This window comes from Doryrhamphus excisus, chromosome 10, assembly GCF_030265055.1.
Source record: "Doryrhamphus excisus isolate RoL2022-K1 chromosome 10, RoL_Dexc_1.0, whole genome shotgun sequence".
In the NCBI taxonomy this organism is placed as follows: Eukaryota; Metazoa; Chordata; class Actinopteri; order Syngnathiformes; family Syngnathidae; genus Doryrhamphus; species Doryrhamphus excisus.
Genome location: NC_080475.1, coordinates 20,003,319 through 20,025,519, shown reverse-complemented (window position 1 = coordinate 20,025,519; position 22,201 = coordinate 20,003,319). Strand labels below are relative to the sequence as shown.

The window sequence follows — 22,201 nt, the reverse complement described above, 5'->3', positions numbered from 1 at the left end:
GTTTGATGTGGTCTGATGTTTAAAGTGCTCCTGAAAAAAAGGAAACAAGAACATATAGCTGATAGTATGACAAAATTAGACAAATAATTCAAGGCATAGAATTATTAAAATTATTAAAAAGTATTAAAAATTATTATTTTTTTTTTAAATGATTAAAAAATATTTAAAACATATTTAAAAAATATTAAAATTATTAAAATTATTAAAATTATAAGCGTAAAATCATGTGTGTTAAATATATGTTCTGGCCCCCCGCACAATTTTGTTAACTCAATGCGGCCCATGAGTCAAAAAGTTTGCCCACCCCTGGTTTACAGTTACAGAGTTTACATTACCGACAGCCGCACCCACACCACAAATTGGAAAAGAGACATAAGTGATGTTAATAGATGTCGGGATGAGCGAGTACACAACTATCTGTATCCGTATCTGTTTTTTCACCAATGTCAAAAAATGCCCATGTGGGTGTGGGGGGGTACTGTCTAGTTCACCCCTCAGCCTAAAGTAGGCTTTGATTTTGGCGGCGACAGTGTTTGATAATCTTATTAAACTCTTATAATAACTGTTTGCTCCTTATGTATAATACTCTGGCCGGGATTGATCAAGTGAAATGCACCAATCACAAAGCCAAGAACCATACAGTGAGTTTATAAACACCGTCAACAGTATGGTTTAACTATTTGTTTGATGAATTTTGGTTTTATTGAGTTGAACCATGAACACAAATCCCAGGTATAAATGATGCATTTTTGCAGCATAACCATGTGGAGGGTAAATTCTTGTCAAAAACAAATAGTTTTATATTGAAACACTATGACTATTCATCAGGCGGTGAGTAGACATTTAAAATGTGAGGCAATAGTGCCACCTAGCTGATGCAATGTGTTGTGCATATTCATGCAGAACCTCCCTCTATATGGAGGACCAAAACTGCCAAAATAATAAATAAATAAAAGTGAAAATAAAAACAAAAATGAAAAAAAATATCAAAAAATTAAATACACAAAAATAAATATAAATGGAAATAAAAACAAAAATAAAAACATATATACATAAATAAATAAAAGCAAAAATAAATACAAAAATAAAAAACAAAATTCACTGTGATTGGCTGGCGACCAGTCCAGGGTGTACCCCGCCTTACGCCCGAAGACAGCTGGGATAGGCTCCAGCACCCCCCGCGACCCATGTGAGAAAAAGCGGTAGAAAATGAATGAATGAATGAATGAAAAACAAAATTCAAAAATTAAAAATAAATACAAAAATAAATGTAGAAATAAATACAAAAATAAATATATAAATAGAACTACATATCAATAAATAAATAAATAAATAAAATCATGCTGACATTGTCTGCTGCATGAAATAAATACATATGAGAGCAGAGTGCTTTTATTTATTTATTGATATGTAATTCTATTTATATATTTATTTTTGTATTTATTTCTACATTTATTTTTGTATTTATTTTTAATTTTTGAATCTTTATTTTTGTATTTATTTTTGCTTTTATTTATTTATTTGTGTATATATTTTTTTATTTTTGTTTTTATTTCCATTTATATTAATTTTTTGGTATTTAATTTTTTTATTTTATTTTTGTTTTTATTTTCACTTTTATTTATTTATTTATTATTTTGGCAGTTTTGGTCCTCCATACCTCTATTCCCTGCACACACAAGCAAAAATTAATTCATGGTTTGTCTACCAAGAATTAGACGAAATAACTGTTGGGTTCGGCAAACACCATGGGTGATTTTATTGGCATAGCCATAGCTTAAAAAGGCACATTTAAAATTGACCGAGCAGATGTGAGTTCACAGACAAAGTGAATACGACAACGGCTAACCACGCAGTAAATGTGCGTATTTACCAAAGTTTACCAACCTGTCCGCTCAAACTTTAATGACGCACAAGCAAAAAGCCGCTCCTCACCAGACCCATGATTGATTATCCTGCTACAAGAAGATGTATGATAGTCAAATAACGTCGCTTGCTAAATAAATGGTTAAGTGTGTACCAAGACATGCCAGAGACATTTCAACAAAGCAAAACAAACAAAAAAAAAAAAGCAAGGCAAGTGTCACTTCATAGGACTTCACCCCAGTTCACTGAGGGGGAATGTTGCAATGACTGGCAAACATTAAAAAACAAAACCCAAAACGTTTAGAGTATTACTCTAACTGTGCTAGTAAAAAGATCATTCAGTTTTACAAAAAAAAGCAGTATATTTTTTTAAAAAAAGGGGACCTATTATGCATTTTCCACTTTTAGAACGTTGTATTCCGGTGTTAAAGTTTCAAATAATTATGTTTGCGTATTTGGAAGTGAGCTCTGACAGAAAATTAGGGTGGCTCAAAACGCTCGGTTTCAAAGGGCGTGGTAAAACTGCCCCCTTTGTGATGTCACAGAGGGGTGGAATTCCTTATATGGTTCATCGTTAGGACGCATTTTTGGGGCGTGTGACTGTTTTGTCAGGAAATCAAAAGGAAATACAGTAAACCTCGGATATATCGGACTCGGATCTATCGGAAATTCGCTCACAACGGACAGATAAAAAAGAACCGATTTTTCCGTAATGCATTTCCAATAAAAATTCATTGCATATATCGGATTTTTTTATAACGGATTTCGCCTATTTCGGACAAAATCTCCAGTCCCGTTCCAATGCATTTCCATGAAATTTCCCTCGCATATATCGGATGGCCGCATCGTGGCGCTCCGATTCGCCGAATCGTGACAGGCCGCTATACGACGTCGTTTGCAGCGTTGCCTGCGCGTCCAGGTACATTGGAAACATAGTCAAGGAAGTGCCTTTTTATAACGAATAAAATCTGATTTACGCATATACCGGATATAAATCCGATATATGCGTAAAACGGACATTTTCCGCTATACGCATATAACGGATTTCGCTTATATCGGACAAAACCAGTGGGAACAATTGAATCCGATATATCCGAGGTTTACTGTACAGATGTAGAAAGTTTTCTATGCGGGTTATTGCGAGTCGCTGCTCTATAGGAGTCCACAACTCAATACACAAAGAGTGGAAAATCGAGCATAATAGATCCCCTTTAACTAATTTTGGCTTATAAACAGTACCATTAAAATGTAGTGTACACTTCCTATTTGTCAGTGCTCCTCAAGTCAGGGCTTTATGAAAGCACATTTGAATCTCAACTCACACGGAGGTAGAAATACTGCAGCAAAGGCAAAAGGGAATTGCGTATATATTCACTTTTGGCTAGAGATTTTTTTTTTAATCATTTTCAAACCTGCCATCAAGGATTAATTCCCATGTCGACACCATTGCTGTGAAGGTCCACCTGCACCTTGTGACTGGAAAGACAAAGTCATCGCGGTAGTGACAATAACACTGATATAAGATGCTTTTCCAGCCAAGCTATTTTCAAACTTACAGATCACGCCAACAGATATTATATTATATTATATTAATTATGGATTTTCTTGATGAGAGCCAATTCTGATGCATAACTCTAATATTGAGTTTTAAACAGGTTTCAGGTTTTTTTAAGCACTTTGAGGCAGGTTATTTATCTGTGAATTCAAAGTTAAAACTGGTGAAACCGCAAAACATTATCTACAGATTTGTTTAAAAAAATAGCTTGACTTTAGTGTTTACATTTGTGGGACACCATGTTGGTGAGTGTAGACCAGGGGTGGGCAAACTTTTTGACTCGCGGGCCGCATTGATATGACAAAATTTACGGGGGGGGGGGGGGGGGCAGACTATATATTTGTTATATATATATATATATATATAACAAATATATATGGACGTAACAGTCCACCTGGTATTATTGTATCTGTAAAATTGTCATGCAATCTGCTATTATTTATTATTTTATATTTATATTTAAATATTTAAAAAATAATAAAATATTATAATAATTACAATAAAATTAAAATAATTATTATTATATTATTATTATGTAAAATATGCAAATATAACAATAATATTATATATAATTAATATAATAATTAGCATTAATATAATAATTATAATAATCATAATAGTTTTAATAATAATTATAATCATCTAATAATATAATAATAATAATTATTATTATTATGTGCTTGTGTCCCTTTTTTCAGGAGCACTTTGTAAACAACAGACCATGTCAAAAAACGAAATTGATACAACCATCAAAAGGTTGGCTCAGGCCATGATGCCAGGTTATTATAATAATTACAATAAAATTAAAATATAATTATTATATTATTATGTAAAATATGCAAATATAACAATAATATTATATATAATTAATATAATAATTAGCATTAATATAATAATTATAATAGTCATAATAGTTCTAATAATAATTATAATAATCTAATAATAATAATTATTATTATTATTATTATGTGCTTGTGTCCCTTTTTTCAGGAGCACTTTGTAAACAACAGACCATGTCAAAAAACGAAATTGATACAACCATCAAAAGGTTGGCTCAGGCCATGATGCCAGCTTGTATGTTGAGTTTAAATGAAATACTTTGGAAAGATTGGGCGGGCCGTATTCAAACACTTGGCGGACCGGATGTGGCCCCCGCGCCGTAGTTTGCCCACCCCTGGTGTAGATGATGGTGATAGTGATACATACATTAGTGTGCCACGCGTGTGAACCGGAAAGAGGTTGACAGTCTTTGCATGTAGTACATTGCGCTAGTCATTAACCAGACGATAAACGTGGTATTGCGCGCCGTGTTCGCTGGTCGATACTTCAAACACAAAAGCGATGCACAACAGAGTCTCCTGAGTTTCTCTGTTGGACACAACCTGTTGAAAAAAGGGAACATGGTAAACCGATTCGGCTTTTTCTTTAGCTTTTTGCGGCATATCTACATAAACTCCACCAACCTGTAGTATGGTGAAGTTCTCCAGAACGCTGTTCATCATATATTTCTCTGGTAGATGTTTGAGTTTGTGGATGAAGTTGATCATGTATTCGCACATGGGTGAGCGATGGATGCGGAACACGTACTTCCCCCCCTCCAAATGTGCGTACTCGGTCTGAATGGTGTACAGCGAGGGAGACTTTGAAGACATATTCGTTTGTATGTATTTAAACTTCGGACCAAATTACTCACCTCGACCTTCTCTACCACCTGTTTTCCAAAGGAGCAGACCTTGGTTGAGACGCTGATGGTGATGTTCTCCGTTCCACTGTACTGGCTACTGACGCCGTAGAAGGCATTGGAACCTTCCTCCAGATCACTGTTCAGATCCGCCTGAATAAGTCATAAACAAAATGAGCTCCTTTTCACGGGAATCGAGCCGATTTTCCATCACTGACCCAGAACTTGACAAGAAAGAAAGCATTGTGAGGTCCTTTCTCATACAGCTCCTTTAGGCCTCCTTTCTTCTCGGAGAACTTATCGTAAATCTGCCGGACGTCTATTGACTCCAGTACAGGGTCGCTGTAGCCGGGGTTTGACGGACCAATGTGGACAAATAGGTGCTTATACTGAAAGGGACGACGGTGAAAAGGAAAGAAAATAAGTAAATTTCTTATTGCCAACATGGAAGAAAACACCCCACTGTACCATCTCTCTGTCTTTCTGGGTCTCCATAAAAGCAGAGTACTCCAGAAGCCGTAGTTTTGCTGACGCGATGGTTCTGTCCTGCCACACGGGGATCGCTATAGCTGTCGGGCGAGGAGGGGGCAGGGGCTCATAGCCTACAAAAAAAAAAAAATGGAAATGTGGCGTACTAAAATTAGATTTCCAATCACAAAACGAGATATGAACAATAACCTAACGTTGCAAATATGAAGGCGACTGAAACAATCTGCTTGTAAAACATGCGTTTCCCCTTAAAACAGGGGTCTCAAACACGCGGCCCGCGGGCCAAATGTGGCCCGCCGGACACTAGTTTGAGGCCCCCGCCTTGATATGGATGCTGTATGGTATCATGTACCCAGAAAAAATTATTACGTTTGATTCATGTTCGTGTTAAAGGTTAAATAACTGTTAATAGTTATCCTCCCTATCCGTGTGGAAGTGGTAAGTTTTGGGCTATTGAAGTTGAAAGGAAATGACTTGAAGGCTACCGTTTAGGTCGCTAGCTCTCTAGTTTGCGAGTTAGCATGCGTCTCAAGACCCCGCAGTTGCGCAATATGTTGTAAATAAAAAGAGTATAAATGTGACTATAGTCGTGTTTTGTCATGTCTACAGGGCTCTAATAATGCTTTGTTCATTTTAATGTGAAAAAAAATAATTTGTCTACGCACCAACTATATGTGGTTTCTTAAGTTTTTATTATTTGCTGTTTTATTATTATTATTATATTTATTTATTTATTACAGATTGATTTATTTTCTTTATTCTTGATTTGTTTATTTATTTTTCCATCTTATTTTGTGTAGAAAAATAAAAATTAAGATATTTGAGAACAGTGGAATGTTTTATCAGAGCTTTTATTGTAGAAAACTGGAACCAAAGCAAAGTTTTTTAATTTTTTTTGTTTTAATAAATGCGTTTTTTTTTTTTTTTTTTGGAAAACCTGATGCTACCCAGTCTCACCCAGACCCGAGCTCCAGTGGCCCCCAAGTAAATTGAGTTTGAGACCCCTGCCTTAAAATGACTGCAGTACACTTTTGAATGATCAAGTGCACTTTTATCAAAACCTATTATAGGTTTTAATTTAAATTATATGTATGTATGTACGATTAATGCCTTTACTTCTACTAAAATGTTGTTGATTACTACAGATCTACACACCACAAAAGTAAGACCTACTTTTACAAAATTAAAATAGTCAAGAGGAGCTAATTTGTGTCACATTTATTTCTGTAGCTTATTTTAACCCAAACAAATTAAAGATGATTGTTTTTTTCATATTAAAAACAATGTCGGCTATCTACATTTGGTGTATTTAGCATATCTCACAATGGAGGTGCTACCTGGTGCCCGTGGACAGTGCATCTGTGACCGCTGTAATAAATGTTCTTCATAATACGGGACCCACTATACCAGGGGTGGGCAAACTACGGCCCGGGGGCCACATCCGGCCCGCCAAGTGTTTGAATACGGCCCGTCCGTTCTTTCCAAAGTATTTCATTTAAACTCGACATACGAACTGGCATCATGGCCTGAGCCAACCTTTTGATGGTTGTATCAATTTCGTTTTTTGACATGGTCTGTTGTTTACAAAGTGCTCCTGAAAAAAGGGACACAAGCACATAATAATAATAATTATTATTATTATTATTAGATAATTATAATTATTATAATTATTATTAGAACTATTATGATTATTATAATTATTATATTAATGCTAATTATTATATTAATTATATATAATATTATTGTTATATTTGCATATTTTACATAATAATATAATAATTATTATTTTAATTTTATTGTAATTATTATAATAACCTGGCATCATGGCCTGAGCCAACCTTTTGATGGTTTTATCAATTTTTGTTATTTGATGTGGTCTGTTGTTTACAAAGTGCTCCTGAAAAAAGGGACACAATAATAATAATAATAAAATTTAAAATATTTAAATATAAAATATTTAAATATAAAATATTTAAATATATAATAATAAAACTTATTATTTTTTTTATTTAAATATAAAATATTTAAATATATAATAATAAAACTTATTTTTTTTTTTAAATATAAAATATTTAAATATAAAATATTTAAATATAAATATAAAATAATAAATAATAATAGCAGATTGCGTGACACTTTTACAGATACAATATTACCAGGTGGACTGTTACGTGTAAAATATATAGTCTGGGGGGGGCCCCCCCCCGTTTTGTTAAATCAATGCGGCCTGCGAGTCAAAAAGTTTGCCCACCCCTGCACTATACTATGGCTACCCAGGAGTCTTGGTCATACGTACTGATGGGTGCAGGGACAGGAGCTTCTAGTGTTGTGTATGGCGGCTGTGCAAAGGGCTTGATGCTAGAAGAAAAAGATAAAAAATTAAATTAAAAAAAAAAAACTACCAACCTCAGTGTATATGTACTTCAAAAAAACCCAAAAATAATACTTACTCCTGAGAATGCCCAGGTTGTCCTGTCACATGACCAGGCCAAAACTGAAAAAAAAACAAGAATACATCTACGTGTTATTTTTATCCAGGAGCCCAAATACGCTGGTACGTCTCACCCTAACTGGTGGAGGGAAAGAAGCCTGGTTCTTCATCACACTTGCAGACACGATCTGAGCTGATGAAAGGTTGGCCACGGTCTGCAGTGCTTTGTCTTTGGAAACCTGGTCCTAAAGACAAATAAACAGTGTCGTTTAAATTTAGACATGCTCGGAGTAATTAAGACCAAGTATGAATGTTCATAACTGTCATGTCTGACATTCAAAATACTTTATCCATTCATTCATTTTTTTTTTTTTTTTAGTTTTCCCTGTCAAGAGTGGGGGAGAGGTGGCGCACGTTCAAATGATACAGTACCTCACAAAAAGTACTACTACCCTCACATTTCTGATAATATACATATCTTTTCATAAGACACTGAATAGATGACACTTTGATGCAAAGTAAAGTATTAAATCAGCTATAAAATACAGTAAAAACAATAAGTTACCATTAAAATTGCTTCTCATGTCTTGGTTATCTTCATAGGCTTCCTCATAATGAAAATGTTGCTTTTAATACTTTTGGTGTGGGCATATAGTTTTTTGTCACTATACCCCTCCATTTCTATTTCCAAAAATGGTAAAAATGAACCTCAAAAGAATCATATTAATAAATTTAATTATTTTGTTGTATTTATTTTCTCATTTTAGTATTAATCACTAAAGAAACATCTATGGTGTTGGGGTGAATTTTGACCCATATACGTATATTACTGTCAAGAAAAGGTAGAAAAAGTTATTGTTTTCAGCAACAGAACTTTAGTAGACACAAGCACATAATAATAATAACAATTATTATTATTAGATTATTATAATTATTATTAGAACTGTTATGATTATTATAATTATTATATTAATGCTAATTATTATATTAATTATATATAATATTATTGTTATATTTGCATATTTTACATAATAATAATATAATAATTATTATTTTAATTTTATTGTAATTATTATAATATTTTATTTTTTTAAAATATTTAAATATAAATATAAAATAATAATAATAGCAGATTGCATGACAATTTTACAGATACAATAATACCAGGTGGACTGTTACGTGTAAAATATATAGTCTGCCCCCCCCCCCATGTAAATTTTGTCATATCAATGCGGCCCGCGAGTCAAAAAGTTTGCCCACCCCTGCTTTATATGTAGTCTTTATAGCCTAACAATACAGTGGTCATAATTCCAACCAGACCATTTTAAAATGTAGTAAAAAAAATTTTTTTGTTGAAATAGAGTTTCCGGACTAAGTCAAAAAGCCTTTAATGCAATAAATAAATTAAATAAATGATTCTTTTTATGCATTAAAATGTAAAACTGGTCGGTGCCGACCCTAACACAAGAGGAAGGTTAATATATAAACCAATGGCAGACAAGTGAGTATATCCTGAAGTGAAATATTATGTGTATGTACTCCTAGCCATGCGTCCCACTAGCATAGTCTTTGTCCAGCTTTAGTTCAGTAATTCCCAAGCAGGGGTACATTAGCAAATTGACACGGTTTTGTTTCTTTTAAGGGGACAGTACAGCTGTACACTGACTACTTTACATCATACCAAAGTGTTGTCATAAAAAGATACAATTGAATATTTACAGAAATGTAAAAGGTTGAGGTCCTGTATTTGTTGCCCGATATCGATTGCCAGTTAGTCACAGGGCTGGCATTTGTGCAGAACTGACATTCACACCTATAAGGGTAACTTATAGTCTTAAAAAAAAAAACCAAAAAAAAAACCATGCAATTGTTTTGAATAATTTCAACATGATGCAATAACTACTGGAATCCAGAACAGAGTGCGAAGCAGATACAGGGCGATGCCAAAGCAGTATGTGCTAGTACAAGGGAAATTGCAGCCGCCACCATTATTTTTACTAAAGCCACTTAAAAAAAAAAAAAAAAACAAAAACGAAATAGGCAGGAATTTTGGATGCTGAAGTTGCACTGCATTAAGGGCTAGTGTTAACTGTGAGGCCAACAGTTAAGCACAAAAGCAGAGTAATAGAAGTATGACCAAAACTTACCAAGTTCATGGCCTATGGCAAAGAAAAAATGTCAATGATTAAAACGCCAGCATTATCCCATTTAAAAATCCATAATCTTTATCATGAAGGCAACACTATTTCCACCAACACGTGTTAAATTTAGTCCAACACACTTTAAAGACAAACATTGCTATAATAGAAAACTACATTCTCATAACCTTCACCCTGCTAAGATTACACAGAACTAATAACTGGTTAAATATCTTTGCTTGACAAAAGAATTTTGATGACAGGACATGTTAAAACCACAAAAAAAAAACAACTCTAAACCAGAAAAGCTCTAAACCAAGAGTGTGAACATGAAGAAATGCATTGAAGCAGAAATCTTCCAAGTAGTTCCATAGACGAGTACTCATTCAAACTCCCCCGCACATTTGTGTCAAAGCATGCATCCCAATGTCGTGTGACATTTTTGGCGGAACCAAGCCAGCAACCGAGTGTCATGCAAAACGGAACTCCAACATTACTGCCGTGCATTGCAAAAAAAAGGCAACTTTTCCCACATAGACTTCCAAACATGAAGATTTATACAGAGTGATGTCCTGAGAGAATAGAAAGCAAACAAGCAGGAGACCGTTAAAAGTAGAAAAGTTGCGACTTTGGGGTTTTTTTTTTGGACCAAAAAGACGCACCGACTTGTAGTATCCATACGCAAAACATACTAGTTCAGCCAGTTGGAAATTAGAGATTGATATTGGAAATGGGTTGGGAATATTTAAACTCCTGTTTCCCTGCCAGGTTTCAGTAGACTGATGCTGCCAAGGTGTACATTGATGTAGTACTTTTGGACGGCTTATTACAGGTGGACCTCGGGTTATGAACGAGTTCCACGAGCATATTGTTGAGTCTTTGTCACGAAATTGAGAGCTAGTGATCCACTTTTCCATCTAGGCCAGGGGTGGGCAAACTTTTTGACTCGCGGGCCGCATTGATATGACAAAATTTGTAAAAACAGTCCACCTGGTATTATTATATCTGTAAAATTGTCATGCAATCTGCTATTATTTATTATTTTATATTTATATTTAAATATTTAAAAAACAATAAAATATTATAATAATTACAATAACATTTAAATAATAATAATTACATTATTATTATGTAAAATATGCAAATATAACAATAATATTATATATAATTAATATAATAATTAGCATTAATATAATAATTATAATAATCATAGTTCTAATAATAATTATAATAATCTAATAATAATAATAATTATTATTATTATTATTATGTGCTTGTGTCTCTTTTTTCAGGAGCACTTTGTAAACAACAGACCATGTCAAAAAACGAAATTGATAAAACCATCAAAAGGTTGGCTCAGGCCATGATGCCAGTTTGTATGTTGAGTTTAAATGAAATACTTTGGAAAGATTGGGCGGGCCGTATTCAAACACTTGGCGGGTCGGATGTGGCCCCCGGGCCGTAGTTTGCCCACCCCTGATCTAGGCCTAGCGACGCTTCGTGTTAGTCCGCGGCATAAAAATTGTTTTTCATGTTAGGTGGTACAATAATATCATCATCGCTGTAGCTTGGTTAATATACAAGTAATTTCCCATGATATCTGTTGCTAGCTAGCGATCTCATATAAAGTTGTTTTCTTGCACTAGAATGCACAGAAAGTGGAAATAAATGTGTGTTTATGTGCTCATGATAGACAAAATAGTCTTCAATGCTTCTGCTATACCCTCCACTTTTTCAGTGCTTTGGTTCTTTGGAAAAGCTCTGATAAAACATTAAATTATTATAAATTAATTATAAGATAATTTTTATGTATTATTAAATTATTAAATAATGTTTGTTCATTTTTATTTTTCGACACAAAATAAGATGGAAAAATAAATAAGCAAATCAAAAAACAAATGAAATTTTATTTATTTATTTATTATTAAATTATTAAATAAATGTTTAATGTTCATTTTTATTTTTCAACACAAAATAAGATGGAAAAATAAATAAGCAAATCAAAAAACAATGAAACAAATTTTTATTTATTATTAAATTATTAAATAATGTTTGTTAATTGTTATTTTTCGACACAAAATAAGGTGGAAAAATAAATAAGCAAATCAAAAAACAAATGAAACAATTTTTTTTTATTTATTATTAAATTATTAAATAAATGTTTAATGTTCATTTTTATTTTTCAACACAAAATAAGATGGAAAAATAAATAAGCAAATCAAAAAACAAATGAAACAACTTAATTTTGATTTATTATTAAATAAATGTTTAATGTTAATTTTTATTTTTCAACACAAAATAAGATGGAAAAATAAGCAAATCAAAAAACAAATGAAACAAATTCATTTTTATTTATTATAAAATTATTAAATAAATATTTAATGTTAATTTTTATTTTTCAACACAAAATAAGATGGAAAAATAAATAAGCAAATCAAAAAACAAGTGAAACAAATAAATTTTTATTTATTATTAAATAATTAAATAAATGTTTAATGTTCATTTTTATTTTTCAACACAAAATAAGATTGAAAAATAAATAAGCAAATCAAAAAACAAATTAAACTTCCATATCAAGGCGGGGGCCTCAAAGTAGCGTCCCACGGGCCGCATTTGGCCCGCGGGCCGTGAGTTTGAGACCCCTGGTGTAGCGCATATTTATAGCAAGTCGACTGTTTACGGGACCAAAATCAAGTTTATGTGAGCGGATTCATAACCAATGAAATGCTGTGGAACGCCGTAATCACCTGAGGATCACCTGCAGCTGACACTGAATAATTATTTTATTAAAAGTGTTTCCTTGTCATACGTTATGAATAAAACAAAAGTACAGCTTCAGCTCATTCAAAGGGTTAATGCGGATCAGGGTCGGCATGCAGAGCAAAGCTGGAAAACATGGCAGCAGCGGGTGAGCAAGTGTACCTTCAGCTTAGACTGAATCTCACGAGACTTGCGCTTGGCCAAGACCTGCAGGTGACTAGAGACCTGAAGAAAGATAGACAAGTAGGGAAGGAGGAAAGGAAAGGAAAGGAAGAACGGGAAGAAAAGGAAAAAGAAAACGGCGCATAAGCAGAGAGGGTTGGGAAGTTAGTGTGACGGGCACCCACCTTGATGCTCGCCTGGTATTCTCGCACCCTCTTGCGAGCCAGAACCTGAATGTGACTAGACACCTATTGGCCAGAGTTAACATCCGGAAAGACATGACAAAATATTCACCAGGAGGACTTTACATTTGATTTAATGCTATGGTGGACACACAATTGCAATAAAACAGGAAATAAAAAGCTGACGATGTGTGCGTACCTGTTTGCGTGTGCGTGTCTTTCCTGTCCGTAACTTAATATAACGAGCTATCAGCTCATTCCGACCTGGAAGTGGGAGACACAAATATTACGATTTATACTGTGTACTCATAATTTTGCAGTTATATTCATCTTAGTTTACACTCTTTTGTTTGTTACAAATACATTTTACTGCACAGTAGTCACAATACAATACAAAAGAAGTAGATAAGTCAGAAACACAATAAAATGATTAATTCAACAGAAAAAAAAAATCAATATTTAAGAATGGCTCAACCTACAAAAATGAAGCACTAACCCAGGGGTGGGCAAACTTTTTGACTCGCGGGCCGCATTGATTTAACAAAACGGGGGGGGGGGGGGGGGGGGGGGGGGGGGCAGACTATATATTTTACACGTAACAGTCCACCTGGTATTATTGTATCTGTAAAATTGTCATGCAATCTGCTATTATTATTTATTATTTTAGATTTATATTTAAATATTTTAAAAATAATAAAATATTATAATAATTACAATAAAATTAAAATAATAATTATTATATTATTATTATGTAAAATATGCAAATATAACAATAATATTATATATAATTAATATAATAATTAGATAATTAGTAATTTAAATATTTGTTATTTAAATATTTTATATTTAAATATTTTTATATTTAAATATTTTTATATTTAAATATTTTTTATATTTAAATATTTTTATATTTAAATATTTTAAAATTTATTATTATTATTATTATTATCATCATTATGCTTGTGTCCCTTTTTTCAGGAGCACTTTGTAAACAACAGACCACATCAAATACCAAAATTGAAAGAACCATCAAAAGGTTGGCTCAAGCCACGATGCCAGTTCGTATGTCGAGTTTAAATGAAATACTTTGGAAAGAACGGACGGGCCGTATTCAAACACTTGGCGGGCCGGATGTGGCCCCCGGGCCGTAGTTTGCCCACCCCTGCACTAACCAGATAAATAATAAATAAATAAAAATAAGGATTATATTTAGACTTGCAGCACTTTTATAGACTCCCTTCAATTTAAATCAAAGTTGTTCAACTTCATTGATGGCAGAGATCCACATGCGATGACGTTAAAAATGGAGGGAAGAACCCAGCGGAGGTCATCATAGTTAATAGGCTTCCCAAATGTGGTTAGGGATAAACTGCCCGGTCAGCTATTTCACTCACAGCTTTCCACCCTGATCCCAACCACACCCACACAGCTGTTTGTCTCAAATCATCACTGCCGAGTGTCTGGAGAGGATATGGACAAAGGTGATCTAACGCGTGCACGCTGCTAGCTAATGTCATCAACATCATTCCCATTCTGGGAAGTGCTGTGTTGCTGAGTCATATTAACTATGACGGTTTACCGGAACCCACTCAAATTCGACTAAGAAGGCTGAGTCACACACATTACGGTGTTATCCAATTCCCAAAACAAAACACATACTTTTGGGATATTAGGTTCAAATATTCTTACCTACGGGTTACGGTTACAGGTTGTACTTTCAAGATATTATAAAATACAATATGGCATCTCTACAAATCATATATTCAAATCAACTTTATTTGTAGAGCACTTTTCCTGCAAAGACACAAGGTGCTTTACAGAATTAAAAACAATTACCACAATTAAAAGGAAAAACAATTACAGTAAACCTCGGATATATCGGATTCAATTGTTCCCACTGGTTTTGTCCGATATAAGCGAAATCCGTTATATGCGTATACCGGAAAATGTCCGTTTTACGCATATATCGGATTTATATCCGGTATATGCGTAAATCGGATTTTATCCGTTATAAAAAGGCACTTCCTTGACTATGTTTCCAATGTACCTGGACGCGCAGGCAACGCTGCAAATGACGTCGTATAGCGGCCTGTCACGATTCGGCGAATCGGAGCGCCACGATGCGGCCATCCGATATATGCGAGGGAAATTTCATGGAAATGCATTGGAACGGGACTGGAGATTTTGTCCGAAATAGGCGAAATCCGTTATAAAAAATCCGATATATGCAATGAATTTTTATTGGAAAAAAATTGGTTCTTTTTTTATCTGTCCGTTGTGAGCGAATTTCCGATATATATCCGAGTCCGATATATCCGAGAGTTTACTGTACTAAAAAGCCCCCACCCTCCATACTAGACACACACGCCACCTTTGGGGCCGTCCACACTGGGAGGAGCTGCAGGTCGTGCTATCGGGGGGACCAGCACCCGGGCCCCTCGACACAGACAGACGGGCGGACCCCCACATCAAAAGAGAGGAACCCCCAGCCGGCTGGGTCGAAGGGACCCCAAGGATGGCACCCCCTCAGCAGACCCCGACACAGCCCCCAGTGTGGAGGACCCCCCTCTGAGGAAATACTGGAGTTAAAGAGCATAAAATAGGACTAAAAAGGTAAAAAAAACGTAAGAAAAGTTAAAATCCTGATTAAAAAGGTGTGTCTTTAATGTTTTTTTTTTTTAAATATTTTTTAAAATATTTTAAATATTTTTTGTTCTGGCCAAGGCCAATGCCGTCGGACCGCAGGGTCCGCGGAGGTTGATATGGTAAAAGCAGATCAGATAAATAAGAAGGTGCAAGGCCGTTTAAAGACATTTAAAAACCAGTAGTAGAATCTTAAAATTGATCCTGAAGCGGACGGGGGGGGGGGCAATGTAGCGACTTTAAAACCCTTATCCTGAAATCACACCATAAGTAGACTGGCAGCTCAAAAAAAAAAAAAATTGATGAAGAAAGTCGAGTCCAGAGTAACGTGCTCTTCCTCACCGTACATCTTGCCCTCATCGGACAGAATGATCTTCCTCCTGCCACAGGGAGGGTAGATGGCCAGAGCTTCCTGAAAGCTCTGTTCAATATCTGGACTCCACACCCCCTCTGGGTCGCCATCCAATCCCCGGTCTGCGCCGTCAGCAAGTCCATCTCCTTCGGCGGCACCACCGCCGCCGCCATCACTTTCCTCTTGCACCCCGTCGGGGCTGCCGCGGCAACTCCACTCCGACGCAATGATGACGGCTCCAGCCACACCTTGAAAACACGGGAAAACAGAAGATGTCAGAACACAAATCATTTTCAAACTTAATATTGAAGACACACATAGTCCTGGAGAAACTAGCAAATCAAATACTGGATTTACTTGGCATTAAAAAGTCTGACCCCTCGTCTGCACGGGCCACATGAGGAAATTACACATTCTTCTGTTATTGTTGAGGATGCTCCAAGTCTCCTCAAACGTTAGCAAGACATCTGCAACATGAACACTGGCTGGGGTGTAATGTGTTCCAGAGCGCGGCTAACATGGTTCCCCCCACCACAGTCGGGCTACAGCGGATCAGTGTGGTCAGCCAGCTTCCCCCTGCTGTGGTGGCAGGCTTCTTGGACTTGGACACGCCAGGGACAGGGCTTTCCTATTTTCAATCGTCGCTGACAGGACTGTGCTGTTGCCATAGAGATGGGGCAGAACCGGGGCGACACGGTGAGGAGGGAGCGAGGTCTTTAAGAACATTGTGATATACAGTACAGGGGGAGGGATAAGAGACGAGACTTAAAAGTTGTTGTGCAATGGGTCTTAAGTGGAAAATTGTGGATTCAGACAGTGTTTTCTTACACGGGTAATACATATTAATCTGTCAATATGCCAGAATTAGCCAAAAGGTAAAAAACTTACTGAAGTAATGCAATCTCGCCTCTTAGCACCTCTGGTTCTGCAATTAACAGCTGTTCGGATGTTACAAACCGTTAATGATTTTATAAATAAGACATAGATTTGTTAATCTGACCATGTTTATGTTTGTGTAATATCAGACAATGGTGAGAAATGTATGGTCTTCCTTGTAGATGTAATACTAGCCTGTGACCAAATTGGTAAACAGTATGTGATATGTGAGAAGTTCCATTTTTTTTGTCAATTTCTCTTTAAAAATATAAATAAAAATATGTTTTGCTTGTGGAAACAACAAGATGGGGTTTTCAGATTTTCTCAATCTGGAATTTTTTCATGAATGAAACGCTGAAATGATAAAATGCTTTGTCGTTTTTACTAAATTAAAGGGTCTCTCTGGGAACCAAAAGAACCAGAGCTTCGTCTTCCGATACACTTGGGGTGCGATTGTGGTTATTTCAGCCCATTAAGTTGTCATGTATTAAAACTGACTTCTGTTTTTTCCACTTTTCTGACCCATAAATGAGTTTAAATGTTGTATTCTCGTGTTAAACGACACCAAAGTTTCAGATAATTAGGTTTATGGATTTTTGAAGTGAGCCCTGAAAGAAGTTCGGGACGGCTCAAATCGCTCGGTTTCAAAAAGGTGTGGTAAAACTGTTACACGGTTAGGAATCACATTGCAAGATGGACAAATCAAAGGAAATACAGCTGTAAAATCTTAAGTTTTCGGTGTGGGTTATTGTGTGTCGCTGCTCTACAGGAGACCACAACTAAATACAAAAGGTCGAAGAATGACCATAATAGGTCCCCTTAAAGACAGCTTTTGTGGCTTTAATTTGTCTCCTTGTTGGTATAAATATTACGTGCTAACAATGGATCTGCGCGATCGATCGATCGATAGCGCTGCCCCCGAGATGGGTCCATCGTTAGTGCACAAATCGATCGATTTCTGCGCTCACGATGGATATAAACCGATGCTTTGACACTGCACCGATGATATAACGACAATCGTTGATCTGCTAATTGCATACAATGACAGGGTTAGGGGTTAGGGTTAGGGTTCACACCCCCCCCCCCCCGCCGAGAACGGTAACAAAGTGAACTGCTTGACAATTAATCAAAGATTTGAAATTTGCACGCATCGACTTCTTGTTGATTCTTGTAAGTAACAACGCTCAGCGCTGCCATCTGTTGGCATCTAAACAAACTACACACATCCATCTTTCCAGGCGCAGTAATATACCGATCGATCGTGAGCGCAGAGATCGATCGATTTGTGCGCTAACGTTGGATCCATCTCGGGCGCAGCAGATCCATCGTTAGCGCGTAATATAAACATCCTCCTCGCTTCTCTAAAGATGAATCTGGATTCCAATCCCAGTCTGTGTGTATTAATTCAAACCTTTGGAGTGTGTGAGGCCGAAATTTAACCACTTGGCCAATGCAAAGCTCCAGTAATTGCATGTCAAATCGACTCATAGTCCGTTTTGATTGACATTTGTTATAGTGATATCAGCTCTACAAATGTTGTATTTATGGTGAACAAAGTCTTAGGAATTTGATTATTTAATAGGTGATGCATGCAAATATACATGTCTGGCACATTCTATATCAGGGGTGCTCATTAAGTCGATTGCGATCTACCGGTCGATCGCGGAGGTGATACTGGTCGATCGCTGGTCGATCGCGGCGTGACATTAAAAAAATATCATCCCAGCATCAATGCCGTCACTTGATTGACATACAGGGCAGCCATTCAGATGACAACTGAATGTTGCCCTTCGGGCGACCAATCAAATCAAACAACGTCTCTAAGTGCAGCAGAACTTACGATGTCAGCCTATCATCCATCGCCGTTACTTGATTGACATACAGGACAACCAGTCAGATGACAACTGAATTTTAACCTTTAGGTCACCGCTCATGCGTAAACAACGATGCAAAGTGCTAAGCTAGTCGGCGAATTGCGAGATTTTAAGCCCTCGCTAAAGTTTATGGTCACTAAAATGAGTGAAGGAGCTGGACCAAGTAAAAAGGCAAAAACTGGACCAAGTAAAAAGGCAAAAAACATATCACTTCCATACGGATATGGAATATTATACGGATATTATGATACGGATATTATCCATGACTGATAAACATTTGGAAGTGTGCTTGAGGCTGGCTATCAGCAGCTACTGTCCGGACTATGCATCCCTGGCTGGTTCAATTCAGTGCAAGTCATCAAAGTAAACTCAGGTAATTACAAAAAATGTTAATAGTTAATTATGTGTGTTTTGCAATATTGGCTCATTTGGTTATGTAAGGTACATCAACATACATTGTACGTACAAATAATCCTCAATACATTTGAAAATAAATAGATGTTTTGCATTTTTGTAGTGGGTAGATCATTTTGACTCGGTCATTTTAAAAGTAGCTCGCATGCTGAAAAAGTGTGAGCACCCCTGGTCTATATAGTTCTCCATGCCAAAAAGGTCAGGTGCAGTATACCGTAGGGTGCATTAGGGTGCAGTAGGGTGCCCTAGGGGTGCAGTATGGGAGCTAGGCTAAAGCTCCCAAACTAAATAAAGCAATGAGCTCAGCAAACGCTGACAAGACACGCACACTACTGTGACAACCACCTTCTGCTCGAATGGGAACACTGGCAGTGTGGATGATCCACTGGGTGGGGGGGGGGTTCTCTGTCACCAAATTCATTCTTTGGGTTAACAATCTTAAAACTAAATTGCTGTTTGTTATGTGACTTTTACACGGGAGTGAAAAGTTTACTAGCAAAGATGAGACCTAGCATAAAAACGAACGTACAATATTGGTGTACTTAGAAGTGTTCCGAATAACATCACAAAATACGACAAAATATAACAAAATACGACAAATCACAGCAATGCCAATAAAGTCAGGATGTCGAGAAGTGTGTGATTAAAGCTCCGTTTAACCAAACACGTCCTAAACAAGTAGTGTGCTTGCGCGGACATGCTAGGTGGCTAACTGGCGTGCTAATAATACTAAGCGAGCAACTCAAGTTGCTTTAAAAAAAAAAAAAAAGTCATCCGTATCACAAAGCTGGAGAAAGGTCGAGAAGTGCGGAACGACGCAAACAAGACGCCGTGAATGAGCAAAGCAGCGGTGAGAAAAATGCCAAATATGCCAAATATCCCAAAACTTCAGGCGCACTCACGACGCGGCTTCGGTAGGCGGCGTGAAAGTTGCACGGCAAAGCGCACAACAAAGAAAGTTTCTCGGGGAAGAAGCACTCACCTTGTTGACGGCTCTGCTGTTCTGCCGCAGTGGTGCTCGGAAATCGGCCGCGGAAACGTCGACTTTTGGTGGCCCGATGGCCGTAAACCAAAAACTACTACAATGTATTTGACTTCAAACGGCGGAATGCCAAATTGGAGTTTGCTATGAAATGAGCGCGCGCAGGACAACGCGCGTGCACGTACGCACAAGAGGCGTGGCATCGCGGACACGCGCACACGCAAAAGTTCAGTGGGTCCCAGCATAGGCTGACTCCGCCCAGCACATCAGCTACAGGATTGGTCTCATCTTTCTATGTATTTCTATGATTATTTATCATAAACAGTCCGTAATGGAGCTAAAAAAAATAACCATCAACAAAATATCATTTTACAAAAATATATGCCTGTATTAAAATAACATATATTTGACATAAATCCAAATTAATACTAAGTATGAGTTTAATGCTCATGCATAAAGGGGACCTATTATGCTCATTTTCCGCCCTTTGTATTGAGATATGTTCTATAGAGCAGCTACACACAATAACCAGCACAGAAAGCTTTCTAGATCTTCCAGAATCTGCACCTATTTCTGTGCCAAAATGGTCAGTTTTAATTTATTCCTGGCACGCCCACTCCGCTGTACTTGGAAACACTCCCAAGCGCTACGGAGGACTTCCAGACTACTGCCGAATCCCACTTTCTAATTTTGTTAGTGTAGGAGTTTATAATAAGAGAATGAACCTTTGGAGAGCTGCTTGAAAAGAATGGTAACATAGGCACCGCTGGTGCTGTGGAGTTCAGAGAACCGGGACATGAGGACGCTGCGTCCACCACGATCTGCCCGAGGGGGAGCACTCATTGTCGGACACACCTTGCAATTTTGGTAATGGAAATGTGATCATTACACGTGTTTTGCTACTATTAGCTACTCCACACATCAGTGAGCTAGTAATTTGCATGCTTGCAGGTAATAAACTCCCTGAATGCACACTCTATATTGCAACACTTCCACAAAATTAGCAGTAAACACGATGCTAACACGGTGAAAAGTGGAAAACGGTACTATTTACAGAAATATATACTGTCCATATGTACTGCATATTACCTAATGAGATATCATCAACGCAAAGTAATATCCATCAATCTATTTTCATTGCTGCTTATCCTCAGTACGGTTATAAGGTATGCTGGAGCCTAAAGTAAAGTAAAGTAAAGTAAAATAAAATGAAGTAAAATAAAATAAAGTAAAATAAAATTAAATAAAATTAAATAAAATTAAATAAAATTAAATAAAATTAAATAAAATTAAATAAAATTAAATACAATTAAATACAATTAAATACAATTAAATACAATTAAATACAATTAAATTTAGAGTCCCAGTTAATGCCGTTAGTGCCATTTTCACTATTGGGTAATGGAGGCAGATCCAATATGAGAAGAGGTGCCAACTTTTGAATGCTCTCCAAAGGGAGGCTCACCATGCCAAACGTATCGTCGGGGTCTTTAAACGTGTCCGCGTCAGCCTTGTTTAATGATTTACACCATCTGAAGTAATACCCTCCTATTAGAAGGTGAGGATAACAAGAGGAAAAAAGGCCACGCCTCCGAAGCCGGCGCTGATTCCACTGTCAACAAAGGTGTAACCGCTTCTCTTGTGAATTGTCCCAAGACTGACTTGACATTGATTTGAAATGTTCAACATTAGGGCAAAACATACCCCCCCCCCCCCAATAAGCTCAGCAAAGCCTGACATTTGATCCTAATGGTCCCACCGCAGTTGTAGTTACATGTTGGCCTATTTTCTGGCAC

The 22,201-nt window shown here is 36.5% G+C and overlaps 1 protein-coding gene across 1 annotated transcript; it reads right to left on the bottom strand.

The window, feature by feature from the left end:
- Positions 1–1,407: 1,407 nt before the first annotated feature.
- Positions 1,408–21,248, bottom strand: LOC131136856 (transcriptional enhancer factor TEF-5-like). Its single transcript, XM_058084150.1, has 13 exons — positions 21,131–21,248; positions 16,250–16,507; positions 13,464–13,528; positions 13,268–13,330; positions 13,083–13,145; positions 8,157–8,267; positions 8,042–8,085; positions 7,888–7,949; positions 5,571–5,704; positions 5,321–5,491; positions 5,115–5,255; positions 4,885–5,037; positions 1,408–4,803 (listed from the first exon to the last, which is right to left on the bottom strand). Exons 1-13 carry the CDS (start codon positions 21,246–21,248, stop codon positions 4,690–4,692), a joined length of 1,497 nt encoding a protein of 498 aa, XP_057940133.1. The 3' UTR covers positions 1,408–4,689.
- Positions 21,249–22,201: the final 953 nt, after the last annotated feature.

Bases quoted from the DNA above. Each gene is read 5' to 3' on its own strand.
- LOC131136856 (XM_058084150.1), bottom strand. From the start codon at position 21,248: ATGAGTGCTCCCCCTCGGGCAGATCGTGGTGGACGCAGCGTCCTCATG. The intron at 13,331-13,463 runs GTACGCACACAT...TCTGGCCAATAG, and splicing joins AGACACGCACACGCAAACAG to GTGTCTAGTCACATTCAGGT. The intron at 4,804-4,884 runs GTTGGTGGAGTT...TTTTTTCAACAG, and splicing joins AGAACTTCACCATACTACAG to GTTGTGTCCAACAGAGAAAC.